This window comes from Alnus glutinosa, chromosome 1 (genome assembly GCF_958979055.1).
Source record: "Alnus glutinosa chromosome 1, dhAlnGlut1.1, whole genome shotgun sequence".
NCBI classification, from domain to species: Eukaryota; Viridiplantae; Streptophyta; class Magnoliopsida; order Fagales; family Betulaceae; genus Alnus; species Alnus glutinosa.
Genome location: NC_084886.1, coordinates 42,417,317 through 42,436,968, shown reverse-complemented (window position 1 = coordinate 42,436,968; position 19,652 = coordinate 42,417,317). Strand labels below are relative to the sequence as shown.

Below are 19,652 nucleotides of genomic sequence, written 5' to 3'. Positions count from 1 at the left end.
TATTTTAATATACAGATATAAAAATGTCAATCATATTAAAAAAATAAATAAAAAATGCAATGTGATAGAGATGAAATACTTGTATGAATTTTAGCATTTTTCAAATGAAATTAGAAAGTGGTAACCAATGTCATCATGGCACTCCAAATTTCCTGTTGACTACGAGTGCGCACCACACCAATACCCCCCCAACATTCTTTCCTTTCAAGTCCTTCAACCGTGGCCCCAAAAGTAAAAGTCACACCCACACGCGTGAAGGCAACTACCAATGCCATTACGCCAATATGGATGCTTCATTTGTATTAATACGGAAGATCATAATCAAGATTTAAATCTTTCCCCTTAAATTTCAGTATTTTTGTAGCAATTTAAGCAGTAAAATGTGAAAAATAGCGATAGTAGTTCCTCTTTGCCTTAGGTCGTAAAACTTAAATGATGATTTAACGTGATAGCAAAATAAAGATTTTGAGTTCAAACTCTATCATCTTAATTTACCTTTTATTTAAGTTTAGTATATATATATATTAAGTATTGAGCTCATTTGTTCAGGAGGCCTGGAGTTTAAGCTCAACTAACTAAGAGCAATGTTATAATATTAATTAAATCTTAAATTCATCATTTCTTAGCTTGTTAATCTTTTAAGATAATTAATCTTAATTTCCAAGCAATTCTTTTGCAATGATTTAAGTCCAAAAAATTATTATCTAATTTTTACATGTAGGTGACTAGCTAGTTGCATCCATAATTGAGTAATAGATTACTAGGCCCAGTATTTAAGAAGTGAAGATATTCATTCGATCAGTTTCTTTAATTATGGGGTATTTAGTTGAGATTACATTTTTTAAGCTATTCTTTTTCAATCTTTTACTTGAAGAATCAAAATACAGAAAGGGTGCTCATGATATAATTTAAAAAGTAGGAGGAGGAAGTGTCACTTTCTTAATCAGAGCTCCAACCAACGGGAAAGTCCGGCCAGAAGATTAAGATTTATATATAAATGGCCGTAGACACACAGAGAGAGAGAGAGCCTCTCCAATTAATTCTCACAACCCACCACCCAAAGAGAAACGTAAAGATCGACCATGGGTTTGGCGGAGAGTGGCGTCGTCGTCGTTCTGATCATGGCGATGGCTGTGGTGCACGTGTCCAATGCTGCTGTGTACAAGGTTGGGGATTCCGCAGGTTGGACCACCATGGGTAATGTCGACTACAAGCTGTGGGCTGCTCCTAGGACCTTTCGAGTCGGTGACGTTATCCGTAAGTTTTTCTTCTCTTCATCTTCATAGGTTGTCGTTTTTAGTTCTAAGTTTTCCTCCACAATTTGTGGGTCTATTCCTGCCCCCCGGCCGGCCACTGCCGGCAACAGTGTAGGGATATATAGTCTGTCGAAGGGCTTTGCTTGTTAATGGAGGAAAGTTTTTGCTGTTGAGTGCACGATAGTTGACACGTGTCAAAAACCCAAAATGGGTAACGGCCGGTCATAGCTAGCACCTCAACCTTCCGATTGCGGGTCATGATCGTGTCGGCCATGATGCATGCAAGTAAATGGCTCCCACATGGATAAATCATAAAACTACTCTTTCCACCAACTCTTGCACGCTTTCATCATGATGATTGCTTTCACTTTTCTTTTTCATCTTTAATTTCTTTCCGAGCAACAGCTTTCACTTCCAACAATATAAATCAACGTCCATATACAACCCATTCTGATAGGGGGGATCCAGGTAGGGTAGGGTACAACATCCACTTCCAATGTTTGGGCAAGTGGCTAAAGGTACACGGTACAAGGGCACATAGAAAAAGCTAGTAATTGTTATTGTCAAAGAGATTTTTAGCTTTGGAAGCAATAGCTTTACAGCCTTTACTTTTGGCAATTTCTCAAGTTCGGCCGAGAAATTACACTTCTATGGTTAATTACAATTTACTCTCAAACTAACACTCCATTTGCACTTACACTCATAATTAACCGGTGCGCATGCTAAGTGCGTGCAACATTTTTTTTCATCCACATTTAACGGATAAATTCGATTTAGAGTGTTACTCATAACAAAGTGATAGTTTGAATGAACGAGTCGAAGTGAGTTATTGTTTATGGGTATAAGTACAAATTTCGTGTTGAGAAATGTCATTTTTGTATTCTCTCATCCATATTTTTTAAAAATTAACTATTAAATACACAGGATACACACTTTCATCTATATGAGTCATATGGATTCAATAGTTAATTTTAACAAAATAAAAAATAAAAAATTAGATCGGAGAATACAAAATAACAAGCCCCATAATTGTTGTTAGTTTGGGGGCAAAGTGTAGTTAACCAATGATTTTTTTTTTTCAGATACACTTTCAACTGGTTTTGTTTCATCTTTCTTCTCTTAATGATGTTCAACAACCTTTTAGTGTTTCAAGTGTAACATTATTTATTTTTATTTATTTTCTGATAAGGTTTTGAGTACCTCGCCCAGTTTCACAACGTGATGCGAGTAACACATGCAATGTACAAGTCATGTAATGCGTCAAAACCTTTGGCCACCTATACTACCGGAAATGACTCCATTACTATCTCCACTCGTGGCCACCACTTCTTTTTCTGCGGCGTCCCCGGCCACTGCCAAGCCGGTCAAAAGGTCGACATTAATGTGCCTCGCAATCTTTCAACTGCTCCATCTCCGTCCGCGTTGGCCTCTCCTCTTGTCCCAACTGCAAGTGCAACCGCTCCTTCCCCCAATAAGGCGGCTGCATTGAACGATTTTAAGGCCGTCGGTGGTTTTGCTATGCTTCGGTTGGCTATGGCAATTGTTGTACTTTTGGTTTCTGCCTCCGCTTGATCAAGAGTTTCTCCGTTCAATTTTTGTGGTAATTTCGTTGTTTTGAATTCTGAGGGTAATATTTAGAATGTGTTAGTATTGCGATACTCATGGATTAGACCATATACAAACATGTATTACAAATTTACAAAATATTCCAATAAACATATTCGGCATCTTGATTAATTATACTAATGGAGGAGTTCTGCTTTTAAAAGTTTAGCGGATTTTCATTCCAAGAGTTTTGAGTTGAACCATTGGTCCATTGCTATTAATTAGATACTAGTAAATTTTAAAGAAAACTTGTACGGATGGCCTTTTATGTTTATTTTGTCGTAATTTCCTCATAGACAAGTTTTCTATTTGAATCTACAACTATTTTTTTTTTTTCCTAATTTATTTGAATCTACAACTAGAATTGTAGCAATTATGGATTAACAGAACTAAACATTCAATTGTGCTTGCAATTGCGGTCTGCATCTCATTTTGTCAGCAATAATTGCTGCACCCATGACTCCCCTGGCAAAAACCATTCGTTTAAGTAATAATGAGATCCACAAGCTTCTTCTTTCTTTCGTTCTTTATTTTTTTTCAAATATACAACAAATGGAAAAAAAATCCCCACAATTCCGTACTCTTTGAGCGCGTTTGGTATTACGATTTCATATTAAAAAGTACAATTTCAAACCAAATCACCAAAAATGAATTATTTGAAACTGCATTTTTAAAAAATTACAATTTAAATACACATAAAATCTGTTTTTTCAAATTGCAAGCAAATAAATATTTTTTTTGAAAACGTATAATTTTAAAGATAACTGGAATTTTAAAAGCCAAAACGCTTAACTACATTTTTAAAAATTAATTTTTTAAATTTTACACATTCTAAAATTACTATTTTTAAATCGCACATTTTGAAATTGAAAACCTAAACAAACCCAATTCATAGTGAATTTGTCTCTCTTTAGGCTTTTGCGCGCTGGTTATTTTAGAAAATTTCAGGCAATCATGGTATGTAATTGTGCAAAAAATTATCATTAATGTCGAATGTATGAGAGCATGATAAAGCTTAGAAAAACATGGTACAAGATTAAAAAGAACCAAAGCATATACAGTTAAATGCTTTGCTCGATGAACGTGGATGCGGACGTGTTTGCCAAAACAATTTCCCCCTCTCAACCCTATGAGGCAGCGAATGGAACCACGGCCCTAACACTAATCCTCATAATTGAGGACAGCAATGAATAATCATTTTTAGAACCAACGGTGTTATTAATGTTTAGAAGAGGTATCCTGGTTGCACAGGAATTTTTTTTGTCAAACACTACTGCTCCTCCACTGATCTGCTATGTCATTATTTTTCTCAGTCGTATATGATACAAACTCAGATAGGTGTGATCCGTGATACCCCCCATGTTTAAAGGGGGGGAATAATCAATTAACAATTCTAGACCTACAAGCTTGATAGATTTGTAATTGACAAAATGGAATAATTAGGCTTCAGGGGCAAAAAATGGAGTCGGCGAAAAAGAATTGTCTTCCAAGGAAAGATTGAACAGCAACATCAGCCGGATGTACTGTGACCTTGGACTAGAAGACCATTGAGCAGTGGGCGTTCTGCATCCCCGTTCCTCGTGGACACACTTCTATCGCGATGCCGAGTTCTGCATCCAGATGATTATGGACAGGATTAAAAAGATAGAAATAACTAATGACAGATTGCTTTTCACATTTGAAAATACAGGCAATAAGTTCTACAAGTAATAGAATGACCAGCACAGGTTGTTTAGAAGGAAAAAAGAGTGGCCGAGTCAAGTACCAGATAGCTATGTACAAGGCCAAAGAAATGAGTTCCACCAGAAAGGATCTAAACTGAGTAATATATGAATTGGTTATTGAAACTAAAGCATGAAAGCAAAATATAATTTTGGCATGCACAAGATCGATCTGATGATTCTTCCAAATGTAAACTTTTAAACAAACTGGCAGCTTCACTCCCATTAAAATATGCTATTCTACAAACTGAAACATTTAATAAAAAAGATCTTAAAAAAGAAGTTCCTTCTGTCTTGCAACTCACCAAACATCCAAGTTGTTTTCTAGTTCCAATTCATCTCTGCGCAGCTAAACTGTATCTTCATTTAAGATGGAATATACTAAAGCACCAAAAATACAAACTGAATCCAGGGGAGGAATAACAACTGATAAACAAATAAAGAATAATGCTTCTATGCTCGTCATACAAGCATTCATGCAGGCACATCACTATGTTCTTTGGAAAGCTTGTCGGTGAAAGCCCATGATACTATCAAATCATGGAAAAATTCACTAATGACTCTTTCACACAAGCATTTAAAAGAATAATTTTCAAACAACTTCCATAAAAGGAAAAAGAAAAATTAATTAAAATTCAATTTGTCCGGTAAAAATCTAAATAGGGCAAGACCGTCATAAAATCCCAATAACACTCATCAAAAGGGGATGAAGGAAAAATCGACATATAATTTCTGCTGGAACTTATAAATATGAAAAACGAAGTAGGAAGTAAGTGTCTTGTTGCTTGCTTTGTGAACTTGTACATCATACATTCATAGACATCTATCAAACCATACAAGGAACAGAGTTTTGCCTCCAAAACTGAAATGATTCTTTTATTGCCAATATGCTACCTTTCAAAAATTAAACATCAAATTGTACATCCACATAAAAATACTGAGCTGGCCCTATAGGTTAATTTCATAATCTCCAACACAAAAGTATCAAAGTTGGTATATCTAACATGAGTAAAGAATCATAGAGACCTTACACTAGTCGATTGGAGCTCCACTGTAGCTGATTCCTCGTTATCCTGCCAAACCATCTAATATCAGTCTTCCATTTGGCATTCATGAGAGATATCAGTTATTAACTTATTACAGAGCCTATTGTACTGGAAGAAACAGAAAGGTCTAACAGGGTAGCAATACCTCAATCAACAAATCCTTTCGTGTAATCAGACCAAGCACACGAGATGGACGAGGGACAACAAATACATGTCTCAAACCTAGTTGGCGGAAAAGATTATATACCTGCATGATCAAGAAGATGCAACATTTAGCTGAAAAGATTAGAAACAGACAGCGTATATGTGCAAACAGAATAGTCTTATATGTAAAAGAAATGAAATTATCACCTTTGTCAGAGACATATCCTCAGGGACAATGTATGGAGATGGATTCAAAAATGGGGCAAGATCTATGTACATTTCCAAGTCATCTGAACTAAGATGTATATCATCAATAGATATTCCTTTACTGGAAGCAGGTTTGAGAAATTCACCAGGAGTGTGTCTGGAGTTTAACGGAACCATCAAAATCTCACAAAGAAGTGAAGAAAAGGCAAGACTTAACCGTAGTATAAAACCTCTAATTACCTGGTAGGCCTGGATCCAGATCTTCGATCAAAGGGCAAAGGACTATGCTGGAAATCTACCTTAGACTGCAGAAGTACCAACAAATGACTGCATCATGAACCAAATACTAAAAAGTTATTTTATTTCAATAAAATGCATGCTTCCACATCTAAAAGAAATGATATCACATATACGGAAAGAAAACAAACTCAATATGATATACCTGCGAAGCATAAGTCCACTGACAAGTGTTTCCCCATTTCTTGTGTGATCGATCACCTAGGTCAGTTGAAGTAAGATAAAATACTTCAGAAATGGGCCAGAGCATTACTAGGAAAAGGAGAAGGAGAAAAGTAGAAGCTAAGCTTACAGGAAAACCATTATGTTCGTTGCCCCGTAAAATAGAAACTACATCTGCAACCTTAACAACACGAGGGAGGGAGACCACCTTCAAAGATAGCAAATAAAGAACTCAGTGTGGTTATGATAGCATGCACAACATAAGTAGAAGAATAGGAAATATCAAAGCAAGTATAACATGAGCACTACAGGGCACCCATGTGTCCAAATATGTTCTGCATTGTAAAATGCAGCCGAAGTTGACTAACCAGAAAAATGTATCACCTGCCACATCATACATTCTGGACCATGAAGTCCCCTTTGATTTGGCAAGAAAATGGGCATATCATTTTATATTGAAGATGCTTTTGTTTTTTTTTTGGGTTTAAAAGCCCCTAAGTTTTCCTTTTCGTTCTGGGGAGAAATGATTTGGACTCTTTTACCAAAAGAGTAATGCTAGAAACAACATTTCACAACCATCCCACAATGCTAACGTGGCAGTCCCAACCAACACTGGAATCAGTCATTATTAAAAAAAGAAAAAGAAAAAAAGAAAACCCAAGTTTTGATTGGGATTGCCACATCAGCATTGTGTGATAGTTGTGGATAAAAATGCGGTATATAGCATTACTCTTACCAAAAGCATCTCTGTTTTTGTCCTCAAATTTCTATTGTAATAATATAATCACATGGTAGCATAACAGCAAAAGCCTATTTTCCACAAATAAGACCACTTGATATCTTCTTTTCAAATAAATCGTAAAAACCCTTTATCTTTTCTTTTCAAATAAATTGTAAGACAGCAGGGTTTTCTTTCTCTAAAAGCCTCATTCAAATCAAGTGAGCCAAAACATCAGCTTCTGCAAGGTTTATTTCAGGTAGGCCTCTTTAAATTTAATAGGGCCAGGATAAAGGAGTTCTAGACACATTCTTGTTCAAAAGTCATTGTAAGTAGGAAAACTGAAGCACAAAAGTGACATTCACCCTTTGGCCACAGGCCTCCTTTGCTGCCATTTTCCGCATCTGGTACTTAGGTCTTGATTCCAGCAATGGAATGCCCTTCAGTCGTGCTTGTTCTTCATATAGGCCTTCATTAAAAGCATCACCAACAGCCTGCCGTGCAAAAACAGTTAAGAATTTTAAACAGATCAAGTATTATTAAAATGACAAACATTAAAAACAATACCTTTGAAATAAGAAGAACGAGCATGATAAGGGGTAAAAGTTTCAAGTTATTTGTGATCTCAACCATAATGACGCATAGAGACACTGTCATCCGCATTGAACCACCAAGAAAAGAAGCAGCTCCCAGTAAAGCATATCTAGAAAGTCCACCAAGGATTCACAAAGCACATCAGAAGCAAGATGGACTGCAGCATGAAGCAAATTGTTCTATTTCTATAGCAAGAACCATTCTTGCAGCCAAAAGTGTAGGCAGCATGCAGATAGAAAGATATTACCAAATAGAAGTAGTAATAGACAAAGTACGTATACGGGATACTAACTTTAATGCATAAAAACGAAAAGAGGGCACATAATTATGTATTACATAGAAATGATAAGACAAAAGGAATATGAAAATCAGATATACTCTTTCTCGAGAATTGTTGGTAGCACTCAGCAAGTGCACTCTGGGTAAACAAGAAGACCTATTTCCGGAGCTTCAGGAAAGTTTTCCATGGCTAAAACTAGTCTCTAGAAAATTCAGACAGTGAATAGAAATTCCTTCCATGATAGGTTTCATACACAAAATTTGGTCAAGCCCTGATATATAAACGTGAGAGGCAAAAACTTTTCAGGTACTTGTATACTACCCCAACCAACATAAATAGAGCATTGTACAATACATGAAAATGAATCCCCCTTTTTTTTTTTTTTCTCTTTTTGAGACAACTAAACATACTATTTCCTTAAAAAGAAGAGGGCTTGCCCAAGTACAAGAGTTGTATACAAGAGTAACACCTAAAATTATGACCTAAGATTACAAAACACTAGAAAATACAGCAAAGAAGGAAATCAAGAAAGCAATCTAAGGACCTTATCCACTCATAGACCAATCGAGAAGCAAAGAAGAATTATAAAGCTCAAAGAGCAATGAAATATGAATCTGATATAAAAAAAATTCCACAGGATGGAAACAATCACATTACTCACGTTCCCTCTTCGATGTTGAGCTTCTTGTAAAAGTTAACAACAAACATGCCAACTAGACGCCCATATGTTGATCCTATCATTATTCCAGGAACAAATTGACCAGCTGGAACAGCAGTACCAAATGTCACCACAGCTAAGGTATAAAACATAACCTGCAAGACATTTAAAGAAACCAAAACTGATACTTAACAAAGATATAACTCAAGCAGTAAAATAGCAATATTATTTTTGCGCATTATGGAGACTAAAAAAAAGTTGAATTCAAATGTTCATTGGAAGTCCTTTGTTCAACTGCCTTAAGCAAAGGGCCCCATCACCTTGAAAGAATTTGTTGGAAACTATATGCCTTTTCTAACATCTTTTGTTACTTAAGGTGATTTTGGAACAGTTTTCAAAATCATTTTTTTTTCGTATCCAAATCCAGATTTGCCGAAACCCATGCGGGTGAAGTTTGTTTGGCCCATTTGTTTTCAGAACTGGTTTTGAGTTCAGTTTTCAAAACAAGATAATTCTAGTTTATTTGAGAAAATGGGGGTGACGAATAGTTAATGACAATGCCACTAAAATAATTCTAGTCATAATTAATCCCAAGAGGTAGCTCAATCGGCTGGGAACCACACCGCATGACACGGAGATCACTAGTTCAAATCTCCTATTTCCCCCTCCCCTTGGGGCCAATTACTTATATAAAAAAAATAAAATATAAAAAAATCTAGTCTTTATTAAATTGATACAAAAGGAACATATGGCGAGAAAAGTTGTCCACCCCCAAGCCATCGGGTGGTGCAAACTCCCCCTAACAGCTCGGGGGATGATGCAACCTCCCCCGAAGGAACATTGAGGGTTTGGGGGGTAGTGCGACCTTCCCCAAAGGGTTCTAGGGGTGGGATGACCTCCCCTCAAGGGTTTGGGAGTGGTGCAACCTCCCCTGATGGCTCATTTCGTCTGGTCCCCCGAGCCATGCACACTTTCCATTGCCAACAGCCATTTGATTGAATCCATTCGTCTGCTGGGATTGTTATCAGGCACGATTTTCATTGGCAACACAATCAACGCAACAAAAGAAGCACGTGTTCCTTTGTTAAATTAGCACAATACAGAGACATAATCAGCGCGTACTCATCACTGCTGGCACGGGTTCCGAATGTTTTATTTTTTTGTTCCGTTTTGAAAAAACAAAAACAACCAAAATCAGAAATCCCCAACATAATTTCTAATTATATTTTGTTTTCGCTTTTCATACGAAAAGTTTTGAAAACAAAGTTTTAAAAAACATGGAAACAAATATAACAGAAAATGCTTCCAAATGAGGCCTTGAAGCAAGGATTGGGGTGAAGGCAACTGTGGATTTCAAATTTTAAAGACTAGGACTTCATAACAATAGAAAACTCAAGATTCAACAGTATCTTTAGAAAAAAGACATAAGTATGAAACATAGTTAATCAAAACAATTTGCCATATAGTAAGAAAGAAAACACAAGGCAGTATGAGCAGTATATTTGTACAAAAGACTATGCAGTAAGCTGAGAAAATAAACGCAGTACCAAAAATGTTAACAAACTTTGGGCACTGTACTCGTGAATGGTTTTTGCACTGAACAAATTCCTTATGGCATCATCCTGCTCCAACAAAGATAAATTCCATTAAATTGGAAACAAACGAAGCACCATGAGGATATAGCATGTAAATCTAAAAAGGAAAAGGTTTCCAGAAATAAAGAAAAACCTGTGTATTGAAGAAAATAGTTGCGAGGTCGTTGTATTCCTTTTCCTTACTGCAGTAAAACTAAAAAGAGCATAACTTAAGATAATAATTTGCTAAAGCTACATCGAGATTCAAAACATATATTTGAAGTGTAAGAATTTAAAACAAAACACCAACAGAGAGAGAGAGAGAGAGAGAGAGAGAGAGAGAGAGAGAGAATGCTAAGAAAAAGAAAAAAAGATTGAGATTCGAAACAACAACAAAGAAGATACTATTTTTCAAATGAAACAAAATGTTTTCTTTATCTGCTTCGAACAATTTTAGTCATATGAGAGAGTATACACTTAAACCATATTGATTGAGGCAGGTGTGCTATTAAAGGAATAAGAGAGAAAATCTCTTGTATTGTTAAAGAAGGGAAGGTGAAACACTCACATGCACATTGAGTCAACAACTTCACAGCCTGGTTTCTTAAGGTCCAAAATTCAACAAGAAATTAATTTTAATATATAATTGGGTATAATAGTTCTTATTCTCAAAATAAAAAAAAAAAAAATCACACAGGCTACTTCAAGTTTGAAGTAGAAGAGAAAAGATTATAACAGTAAGATATAATGGAATTTATACTAATAAAAAAATAAATAAATAATATGGAATTTATGTTGAGTACGTGATAGAACTTCATAAATGGAAATTACATGGCAGATAGAAAAGCAAATATAAACAACACCTCAAAAGTCATCCAAAAAGGTATTACAACCAGTATCAGATCTTACATTTACATAATTCCCATACATTCCAGGAGGCCTCGGGCAATTTATACCAGAATCAGGATCTGATTCAGGGCATGGACTGCATTTTCTTAGAAGTGGTAATCCAAAGGAAATAAATGAGGTTATCAAGGAGACAAGGCATGCTTCAATTATCTGCAAGGATTTGTTTTTTCAGGAGAGATGAAGGGTAAAGTCAAGCATTAGATAACTGTACATCATTGGAAGAACAAACATAAGCATATTAAACAGGCAGTTTCCATAATTGTTACTCAAAAGCTTACCTTGACTCGGTTACCTTTCTTGTGTAAATGATTTCGGCGCCAATATGATATATAAAGAGTAAGCTGATTAAACAATGCTCCTGCAAAGAAGACAAAATTAACCCAAAAATTTAATGAAAAAAAAAAAATTAGATGTAAACTATTGGTGCAAAACTTACCTAGTAGACCTCCAATAACTCCAATAATTGCCATTGGCAGCAACTCCTCAAAAGAGTAGTCCTCTTGACCACTGAAAATAGGATCAGTCATAAAAAGAGCAAAAGCTCAAGGCAGAGATGAACATAGAAGAGCTGAAGTAAGTTTAGATCCTAACTCTGATAAGTCCCATATTATGAAGCCACCAGAGCCAAAATGTCCACAGCTTCCACTCTTACACCACCCCATTGCAGTACGCACCACGACAGCCACAATAGCAGAAGTAAAAAAGACACGCCACATAAGTTGACTCCTCCACCTTCAATTGTATAATGCAAACCAATTTAAATTTTTTCAAATATATAAATGTGTAAATCTGAACCACTTCCAAAATGGAATATATAAGAGCATAAAAAGTAGAACATTCCAAGAAACCGATGCACGCGCAATGACTTTGAACCATACTTGAAAAAATGTGTCAAGAGATAATATAGATAAGAAAAAGAACAGGCACTCTTTTACCCTGCCCACACATACCCTCACGTCAGAATTAATTATGTAATCAAGAACAAAAATTTCTTACCAAGATGTAACCTCTTCCAATGCAAATAATACACCACCAACTGGAGCTCTAAAAGCAGCAGCAACTCCAGCTGCACACCCACAGGTCACCTTTTCAAAACATTAGACAAATGTAAAATGAGAAAAATTAGAGGTATACCACCTCTATAGTTAGATAAGATCTAAGTATACCAAGAAATAAGAAAGATGCCAATCAAGTTACAATGTTTTCACATCAACATACAACTAATAGAGGTTGCAGTACTGCCAATTAATATATGTAGAATCTTATCTCATGATTATGAGATGAGAAGCATCAAAGTAGGTACCATCAGTTTGGAGCTGCAATCCAAATGCAGAAATATAATGATTTAACTGAGTTACTATCTCTACCTCCAGTTATACCCACCTTAACTAAGTAATAATCCAGATGCACACTCCATAGACAAGACCAAGATAACTATCATTATTAAACCTTATTCTGTTATTCATGATACAATCATTGTTAACAAATATTAACACAAGAATCATCTGAAAATGGAAATAAACATAAAGCATCTAGACAACTTTGAACCGAAAAAGGTTTCAGGTTTCTGATAGCACACAGTACATCTTCCTTTCGGTAAACCCAAAATCCAAATACAGATTGGAGCACAATATCCAAAAAAATATCAATAAATGGCTGTCACAAAAAGAGATTAAACGAAGCATGTTATCCTGTCTAATCTTTTTTGTACAAGAAAAAAATTAGCAACTATGAAAATAGAATGTTAAGCTACACCCACAATAAGAGAACACATCCAGAAGATACTATCTCCTATTCTTTGGACAAGAATAGAGATAAAATACCATTATACACATCAACACCAACAAAGCAAGAAATTTCTAGCATGAGGGGACTCGATTGAATTTGAAAATCATGACAAACATGAAGGCTTCAGACTACTGATTTAAAAGGCTTAAAGCCACTCACAAGATCACGGCGATCCCGGTCGCTCTTAAAAACTTGCAACCATCTGGAATTTAGATGATATTTTGTGGATCCACCCTGAATTACACAACATAAAACGAACAATTTAGTTTGTAAGGAAAACAGTAGGATGCTGTATCATATGATTTTAAAAACATGGTAATAGGTTAGGATTTTCTTTCTTCTATCTCTGCCGGCATATTGGATTATTAGCATAAAATTTTCAACAAAATAAGTCCAACGAGTTGCAAAAGTTAATACACCCACCAAAAAAGTATTTTATTGAAAATTATTTTCATTTATCCATATCTAAACAAACTATTAAGGACCAGCAACACAGCTCCCACTCTTCAAGCATACCAAAAGCCAATTTTATACCACAAGACAATGATTAACTTGCTTTTTTTTTTTTTTTTAATAAGTAATCGAGATATCATTAAAATGCGTAAGGCGTCCCCAGGTACACAGGAAGTATACGAGAGAAGCCACCTAACTAGTAAGAGTAAAAAGAACAAGAAAATCATAATAACTAATCACCAAAGGAGAGACAAAAGCAGCCGTCCAAAGATATAGGGTGTTGAAAAATAAAGATAATCTTCTCTAAAGTCCTCTCACGGTCCTCAAAACTTCTATCATTTATTTCTCTCCATATACACCACAAAAGGCACGAATGCATCATCTTCCACATAGTAGCATTCTGAGTGCTGCCAATAGTCTACCAACAAGCATATAAGTCGACTACTCGTCTAGGCATAACCCAAGACAGCCGAAATCGACTGAAGAAAACATTCCAAATGGCATAAACAACCTCACAATGAAGATGAAAATGGTTCATGGACTCCCCATTCCTTTTACACATAAAACACCAATCAACCAGAGTGGCGGCATCGCTTCCAAAGATTGTCTATGGTAATGATCTTTCCCTAAGACCGCTGACCAAACAAAAAAGGCCAACCTCAATGGTACCTTAGTCTGCCAAACATTCTTCAAAGGGAAACGGAATCCATCATTACAACCCATGACACTGTAGAAGGAATTAACACCAAACAACCCTCTTTTGGATGGGACCCACCACAGCTTGTCCTCACCTTCCCGTCTCACTCTCATTAAATATATCACACTGAAGAACAAGGCAAAGACATTCACCTCTCAATCATGAGCCACTCTAGCAAAGCTCACATTCTACCGAATGGAATCTCTAGAAAGTTCCACGTGAGCCACAACAGAAGTATCATTTGCACAAGCAATGCCAAATAAAACTAGAAAAGCTTCCTTAAAAGCCATATCCCCACTCCAAAGATTATGTCATAATCTAATCTTTGAGTCATCTTCCACCTCAAATCTATTATGATTACAAACTTCCTCCCAACCCCTTCTAATATTCTTCTATAATCCCACCCCATACACCCCAACATGCTCACTAGAACACCACCCTCCCCAAGAACTTCCATATTTAGAGTCCACCAAGCCTCTCACTGAAGCTCATAGCGCCAAAGCCATTTACCTAAGAGAGATAGGATTTAAGTGTGTTGAGACCAATGAGCTTTAGCTCAAATGGTACTTCCTCCCTTTGTAGCAAGGTGGAGAGTGAGGTTGTGGACTCTTGGGTCAAAGTCCCACAAAGTGCATGTGTAACTTACCAATAAAAAAAAAAGGATTTAAGTATGTTGAGATATGAAAGCTAGTTTACGAAAGTATATTTTTTGAGAAACATAGTTATGTTTTGAAAGTTATGTTCTATAAGAAACATGTTAATCAAGATAAGTTTAAGATAAGTAAAGAGAATCATGGTTCCCATTCGTGGGATATCAATATGAGAATTATGGTTCCCATTCGTGGGATATCAATACGAAAGTCAAGGTTCCCATTCGTGGGATATCAGTACAAATCATTCCAATACAATGATTATGTTAAGAAGTGTGAAGTTGAATAAGAAATTAATATAACATGCATGATAAGTATTACGATGTTATGCTATGCAGCATGATGTTTTAGTTAAGATTACAATGTTTCATGTTAAGCATTATAATGCTTTTATGTTCAAGATTATAATGCTTCATGTTATGATTTATGATATAATAGGTTAAAGATAGTTTCATGAAGGGATAGTTTTACAATGGTAGTATACAAAAGGATTTACGAAAAGTAGTTTTTCCCCAGAATAGTTTATGAAAGATAGTTTCTGAAAGGTAGATTTCCAAGGCTAGTTTGTGAAAGATAGTTTTCCAAGAATAGTTTACAAAAGATAGTTTACGAAAAGGTTTACAAAAGGTAGATTTTCAAGACTAAATTTATGAAAGAACGTTTTCCAAAAGTAGTTTACGCAAGGGTTTACAAAAGGCAGTTTACAAAATGAACGTTTTACAGCAAAATGTCTAGAGTTTAGAAAAGTGTTGGTGACATTTAAGAAATAAACATTTTACAAATGAAGTCTTCAAGCTTTAACTAGAGCTCACATCATACACTTCTCATGAATGATCCTTACTTACTAAGCCGTAGACTCACGTTTCTACTTGTAAAATGTTGTTTTAAAGAGATTGAGCACATGTCAGCAAAGGTCGAGCAACCCGAGTAATCGATAGCCGTTTTGCTATAAATATGATTGGTGTAGAAGTTTATAGAATAGAATGTTTAATTAAGATAGTAAGTTGAACAACTGACGTAATTATCTGACTATGGATGTATGTGGTATGCTTATGTTTCGTGCTCTGGTGAATATTGCCCATGTGATGTTATAGTTACAAAAAAGAAAAATTCATAGCTATTTTCCGCTGCAAGTTTAATATCAAGGCATAGTAGCAATGCCTCAAGGTGTTTATAAATGCATAAATATTGGGGGTGTTACATTCCTATAGGACGAGAAAGTATAATTTGAGCAAAGCTCACTGCCACAAAAAAAGCTCAGAAAAGAAAATCTTCTGCCCAGTTAAACTATATAGTTAATTCTCAAACCACATGTGCTTACTTGTCCGAGCAAGGAAGCAATACAAGCACCAGTATGAACAAGAGGACCTTCTTTCCCTAGAGCTAGACCACCTCCCACTGAGCCAATGCTTCCAAATATCTGTAAATTACCAGGGAAAGACCACAACCACAACATACATAAATTGTAACTTTAACAAGTAATTGAGAATGCCTTTAATGATATGTGTTGATTACTTCTTAAAAAAAAAAAGTAATTGAGAATGCCAAGATAGACCATACCTTTCCAATCAAGGTTCTGAAAAGAAGGACACCATGAATATCAACTCCTGTACATTAGAATGACACTTGGCACTGTCAACATAGATGACATTGAGAAATCTTGCTAGATCTCAGAAAAGCTGATTGACACAAGTCCAGCTTACCATTTAAATAACCTTTGATTTCAGGAATTCCAGATCCAGCTGCTGCTGGTGCAAAATGCGTAACGATATATACAGAGGACAAGACTAAAACTAAGTTGATTAATACATATACGATAAACCCAGCCACATATGATTTTTGTATTATATTGAAAGTCAATGCAAACTTCCAGCCGGCAAAGTTCTCAACAGAAATATTTATGAAAACAGCAGCTAAACCCGTACCTGGAACAATAAAAAAGGAAATAAAATAAATAACCAAGCAATATATGATAAGCACCAAAAGCTATGAACAGCCATGAACTAAGTGAATTTACAAACATAAAAATAACAGAGTATTCATCAATAGTAACTAAACTCTACATTGGGCTTCGATACTCCCACGATAATCTAAAAGCCGGAATGATAACTAAAAAACTAGACGAACTTCATAAATTTCCATCTTTGTAGTTTAAATCTAAATAACTATTATAAAGTTAGCTGACTAAGCCAATGCAGGAACAGACACTTTGGTTGAAACACAGAGTAGGAAATCTCCATACAAACTTCACTTTGGAATCTTATTGGAACAAATGGAAATCTCATCGGAGCCAACTGCAATCATAACACACATTTCCATCCAATGTATCTTTGATCCTCAATCTCCATAATTAAACTAACTACTAAGACCCATTTCCAGTGCAATGACACTTAACCAATAATAACTACGTGAAAACAATTAGACCAATGGTTGGAATTCAATCATCTCAGAAGACCAAGATTAACTCGTAAATAGAACAAAAAACATATTGAGTGAACCTACCGATGCCAATGAGCAAAGCAAAGAACCACTTCACCACCACATTATATCCAACATAGAGCTTCCCTCTCTGCTCCTAAAGATCTCAAAGCAACACAAATTAAACTCAGAAATGAACTCTAAAAAAACGAATTGAAGAACAATGATTGATCAAAGCTCAGAAACCGGACCTGTTCTTCCCAATAGGCGCAGTTCTCTACGATTTCGTAGTCGAGGCTCTCGACGCTGCTCCCATCGCTCTTCCGCAAGAGCCCGGCGTCCTCTTGCTCAACTTCCTCAGCACTCGGGAGCCGCGACCACACGAGTTTCGCTGTCTCGATCCCGTTTTGCAGGTGATTCGAGAGCATGATCGACCACACCGAATCAAAACCCAAACCCTAAGTTCACAAAAAGTCTCCTGGAATCAAATTCACAAAGTCTTCTTCAAGAATTCGAGTCCATTATAGCATTGGAAATTCGGTCTCCGAGAGTCAAAGAGGAGCAGAGCAGATCAGAGATGGATGAATCGTATGCTTTCAATTTATATATGTGAGAAACTCTGAAAATTGCTTAGAGAATATAAAGAGCACTGTGAGGTGCGGCCAACTGTAGCGTTGAACCGTAACTGGGCTCTGTTTCTCTTCTCGGTCACTGGGGGTCTTTCTTTGAATTTTCAGAATTGCGTTTAGGGCTGTATTCGAGCCGAGGCGAATCGAGTATTGAATGTTCAAGCTCGGCTCATTTAATTTTATTTCGAACACGAGTCGAATTCGAATTTATCATCGAACGAAATATTCTGTTCAAGCTTGGCTCGTTTAATTTTATTTCGAATACGAGTCGAGCTCGATCTTATCACGAGCTGCTCAATTAACTTATTCATTTCTTATATAAAGTAAATATCATGATTGTTTATATTTTCATAAATCCATATTAATCATTAATTAATCAAGTCTTATTAAAATTTTATCATCTGAGTTCATTAAATAAATTAACTTGAATCTTAAATAATATAATCTCGAGTTTATATGTATGTATATAAATTTATTATGCACATACACAAATTACATGTGTGCACACAAACACATATAACCACACATACTCACAAACACACTTATGTACACACAAATCTATAAAATTAAACTCACAACAATAATTCAAGCTATATCCATCATATTTGGATGATGATTCATTTTTACTTAAGATGTTCTTATTACAAAATTAAAATAATACTAAGAAAAAATTGTAAAAATGAAGTTATACGAGTTTATACAAGCTTATCCGAGTCTATCCGAATCGAGCCTAGTTTATACGAGTATGTCTCGTTTAATATTCGAATATATTATTGTGTTCACGAACGGCTCATTTATTATTCAAGCCGAGACCGAATCGAGTTTAACCGAACCGAATCGAGCCGAGCTGACGAGTGGCCGAGCTCATCTTACACCCCTAATTGCGTTCCTTTGGGTTTTTTTTTCTTTTTTTTTTTTTTTTCCCAATATAACGAGCGTCTCATGGGATTTGTCCCGAGTAATCTCGGCACGCACCTTCCCTCTCTTACTAGAATGAGGTTAGTTCAATTTGGTCACGTTTGGTACCTAATAATATATTTTCAGAAAGAGAATAGTTATATGCGAATAGTTAAAAAAATGTTTTTTTTCCAAAAAAAAAATTATTATTATTATTATTTATAGGCCCCCAAAAAGTAATTTCAGGGTGAAGTAGTGGGTGCCCGTGACTAATGTCTCATGGCTCGAGGTGGCTGTGATCAGTGATCACCCTTTAGCCCCTCAAGTGACTCCAAGGGTTTTTTTAGGTGGTATAACTACTTTTATGTTGGGGTGGTCAGCTATTCATATATTGGTTGAAATATGATTCAATTTCAGTTAAAAAAAATTGACCAAACTAAGGAAAAAAAATGACTATTCTATTCTAATTATACTTATTATTATTATTATTTTTAAGTAATTATCGTTACAGTATACCATATGTACATTGTTACTATATTTATACTGTTCAACATGTTAATCATACTCTATTTATAGCTTGAACTTAAATTGTCTATTCAGGTCTGATTTGACCCATTGGAGTCCTTATCAAAATTCCATTTCCTTTGCAGCGAAGGAAAAGGTGTATGTCTTTTGAGGTCACCTCAAATACGATCCTCACATTATTGTCCAACCATCTCTTTGACTTTTCTTGTTTTTTTTTTTTTAATTCTTAATTTTAATAGTTACGTGACAAATTTCAACAGTTCATTTGCCTTCTTTATCTTAAAAAAAACAAAAAACAAACATGGATTTTGATCAGGTACATCGAGGCTTATTGTAAAGTCTTGCATGGTCGTTCCGATAATGTGAGTTGATGGACGTCTGGATCGTGGTATGTGATGTTGACGAGGCAGTGCAATAATAATGC

At 35.7% G+C, this 19,652-nt stretch overlaps 2 protein-coding genes across 2 annotated transcripts; one reads left to right on the top strand and one right to left on the bottom strand.

Annotated features, from left to right (window-relative positions):
• Positions 1-989: 989 nt before the first annotated feature.
• LOC133858945 (mavicyanin) lies at positions 990-3,002 on the top strand. Its single transcript, XM_062294392.1, has 2 exons — positions 990-1,257; positions 2,446-3,002. Exons 1-2 carry the CDS (start codon positions 1,083-1,085, stop codon positions 2,826-2,828), a joined length of 558 nt encoding a protein of 185 aa, XP_062150376.1. The 5' UTR covers positions 990-1,082; the 3' UTR covers positions 2,829-3,002.
• An 895-nt stretch (positions 3,003-3,897) lies between these two features.
• Positions 3,898-17,917, bottom strand: LOC133882359 (chloride channel protein CLC-d). Its single transcript, XM_062321510.1, has 23 exons — positions 17,429-17,917; positions 17,262-17,334; positions 16,463-16,684; positions 16,320-16,366; positions 16,081-16,179; positions 13,119-13,193; positions 12,168-12,256; positions 11,763-11,903; positions 11,608-11,678; positions 11,450-11,529; positions 11,172-11,321; positions 10,417-10,476; positions 10,236-10,310; positions 8,692-8,843; positions 7,724-7,859; positions 7,522-7,650; positions 6,569-6,646; positions 6,422-6,477; positions 6,220-6,306; positions 5,980-6,136; positions 5,774-5,875; positions 5,609-5,655; positions 3,898-4,471 (listed from the first exon to the last, which is right to left on the bottom strand). Exons 1-23 carry the CDS (start codon positions 17,603-17,605, stop codon positions 4,372-4,374), a joined length of 2,403 nt encoding a protein of 800 aa, XP_062177494.1. The 5' UTR covers positions 17,606-17,917; the 3' UTR covers positions 3,898-4,371.
• Positions 17,918-19,652: the final 1,735 nt, after the last annotated feature.